The sequence below is a fragment of the Stenella coeruleoalba genome (genome assembly GCF_951394435.1).
Source record: "Stenella coeruleoalba genome assembly, chromosome: 20".
Lineage (NCBI taxonomy): Eukaryota > Metazoa > Chordata > Mammalia > Artiodactyla > Delphinidae > Stenella > Stenella coeruleoalba.
In genome coordinates this window covers 43,036,119-43,039,003 of record NC_137166.1, presented here as the reverse complement: position 1 = coordinate 43,039,003, position 2,885 = coordinate 43,036,119, and the positions used below count along the sequence as shown (strand labels likewise).

At 54.4% G+C, this 2,885-nt stretch overlaps 1 protein-coding gene across 1 annotated transcript; it reads right to left on the bottom strand.

The window, feature by feature from the left end:
* Nucleotides 1-1,850: 1,850 nt before the first annotated feature.
* On the bottom strand, nucleotides 1,851-2,885 carry FFAR3 (free fatty acid receptor 3; the record flags this gene model as incomplete). The annotated part of the gene is given in 5 exon segments (XM_079906630.1): nucleotides 1,851-2,044; nucleotides 2,047-2,148; nucleotides 2,151-2,340; nucleotides 2,342-2,698; nucleotides 2,700-2,885. Coding segments are annotated over 5 exon segments (1,029 nt in total).

The window sequence follows — 2,885 nt, the reverse complement described above, 5'->3', positions numbered from 1 at the left end:
ACCACTCCTGGAGCTGCAAGACTCCACGTCACCACTGTGCCCTTTCTGAACCACTCAGACCCATGTTCACATCAAGGTCTGAGTGCCTTAGGACAGACAGATGAGCCATGGGACAGAGGGACAGCTCATGCCTTCATCTCTGTACAGAGACGATGTCTCTCTCCCTCCACCTGAGACCCAGTCCCCATCCACAGCCAGTCCTCCTTCCCCAGCGACCTTAACCTCAGGGAGAAAACAGACGCTAAAGACGTTAGTATTGAAATCCCGGAAGTTCTGAGCGCAGCCATTTGCACACAGTAGGTGCACCATAAATGTTTTCGAACTAAAGCTGACCGGGACTTCCCTGGCGGTCCAGTGGTTAAAACTCCGAGCTTCCACTGCGGGGGGTGCGGGTTTGATCCCTGGTCAGGGAACTAAGATCCCACATGCTGTGCGGTGCGGCCAAAACAAAAAAATAAGAGACTTCTTGGTTTGTCATTAAAAGAAAAAAAAAGAAAAAGCAAACTAGAAAAAGAAATAATAAAGCTGGCAGTGCGAACAGGCGCCAGCATTTCTCTGGTTGCTTTCCCGGGGGAGGAGGCCCAGACCGATGCTTTCTAATGCGCCACCCCGCAGTGGGAAACGAAAAATTACTAAGGGATCACACTTTGATAAAAACACCTCTTAAGAGCACACATTTGTCTCTGTAGTAACCCGAAGTCAACTGGGCTAACTAATTCTCTTCGTTTATTTTTCTTCCAAGAGGGTTTCTTTACCGGGAGGAGGATGTGTCTACACAAATAGTCGATCGGCTTTGCATCTAGTTATGCTTCTCATTGTGGCCTGTTTACATTTGTCCTGAGGTCAGACCGCCTCAGCTGACTCTGGAAGTTTGACTGGGCCCAGTCACAGCAGATGACACACAGCTGGTGGCAGAGTGGCTCAGGGACCTGAGTTTCAGAGTCAACTAATTTCAGCTTCCAGGCCTGCTTCCATCACTTATTGGCTATGGGATCTCAGGTGAGAGACTTCACCTCGCCGGGCCCATTCCCTCACCTGTAGAACGGGAAGAGTCATAGTACCTGCCTCACGGCTACTGAGAAGATTAAAGACGATGTCAGGCTAAGCCCTTAAGATAGGTTCGCTATTACTTTTATTCTTCTGATCCAAATCCTCTCCCAGCAACTAGGCATCTTATAGTTTAACACTTCTCCTTCAGAGTCTTCGTGTTTTATCCTTCCATCCATCAACACCACCTAAGGTACACTCACATACACCACCCACACACACCATAAAAAAAAAAAAAGATTAAGAAAAAACCATTCTCTTTTGCTTGCTACCAAGTTTATTTAGGTAATTTTTCTTCTGTCATTTTTCATGAATGTCCCTGAAAGTCTGAATTTATTGAACAGTGGAAACTTGCTGGAAGAGCGCATGTCACAGCAGGGTGCTCCCTCATGCCTGGAGTCCTGTGTCCCCATTCCTGCCCAGCTGAGTCGGTAGTTCTGAAGGACAGATTCTTCCTCTCTCCTGTCCCAAGTCACTGGGCAGCTCCCTCAGACCCTGGACGCTGCTGTCAGCTCCTCCTTCACCTTCAGCAAAGCCCAGGAGCTCGCCTGCTGCCCCGGGGAGCTCCTTATTCTCCAGAGTTCTCTCTCACCGTGACCGCCCCCTGAGCGTGTTGGGGCACGAGAAGGGAGGGTAGCGTGGCGAGATCAAGAGCTGGGCTAAGGCTGGGTACCTGCTCTGACCCAAACAGTGCCCGTCCCCAGCCTGCCTCTCCCAGGTGCTGCCTGACTTGAGCTTGGAACTGCCCCAGGGATGATCTGTTTTGCAGGCCAGTCCACCTGGCCACCCGCTCCAGAGCCCCCCTATATGTTAGACAGCTCCTGTGGCGGCCCCTCTCCTTCACTCTTCAGTGTCACGCTGCCTTCCTGCCACCAAGGGCCACAGGCTCCAGTCAGCCTCCCCAGCAGCCCCTGGAAGTCAGCTTGGAACCCAGACGATGAGAAATAGTAAAGGGTGTCGACACAGGAGTTCAGGGTGTTGAGGGGCAGCACGGAATTCTCCACTTCGGGCTTTCACCCTGGGTGTAGCCCACAGCATGGGACACGTTGTAGGGCCCAAAGCAGACGAGAAAGTTGAGCAGCATGGCTGCTGCGAGCCCACCACCCTCTTCCGCCGGCGCTGGCTGGCTCCCTTAGCGGGTATGCACACCGGGCGGCTATAGCAGTAGCTGGTGATGAGCAGGGGCACCCCAAAAAGGACCGCAGCCATCTCCAGCTGGACAGGCTGATCCTTCCGGAATTCCAGGTAGCATGTCCCACCAGTGGATCCTTCCAGAATTCCAGGTAGCAGGTCCCGCCAGCTGAGCCTTCCAGAATTCCAGGTAGCAGGTCCCGTTGATACCCTGGGTGGGGGAGGAGCGCCCCGAGAATTCAGTGACATAGACCACACTGCAGTGAGCGGCGGCCAGGAGCCAGCAGGCCCCGCTGACCAGGCCAGCCTGTCCCGGCCTTGGCCGGGTCTGGTACCAAATGGGGTAGACCACGCTCAGGAAGCACTCATCGCTCACAGCTGCCAGGAAGAGGGACGGGAGATAGATGGTGGTGAAGAAGAGGAATCTGGAGAAGGGGCAGAAGATGAAGGGCAGGGGCCAGTGCATGCCGCTCGCTGCCTTCACCACGTGGAATGGCAGGAAGAGCACCAGGGTGCGGGGCCGATAGGGTCAGGTTCAGCAAGAGCACGCGCACGGCCGCCGGACAGCGCTGCAGCTGGTCCACGAGGATCACCAGGGCCTCCAGCTTCAGGGGAAGCCCCGTGAGGAAGGTGAAGAGGTACATGGAGCAGTGGAGCCCGTGACTGCCGAGGAAGAAGGACCGGTCTGAGCTGGTGTTTGTGGTCAT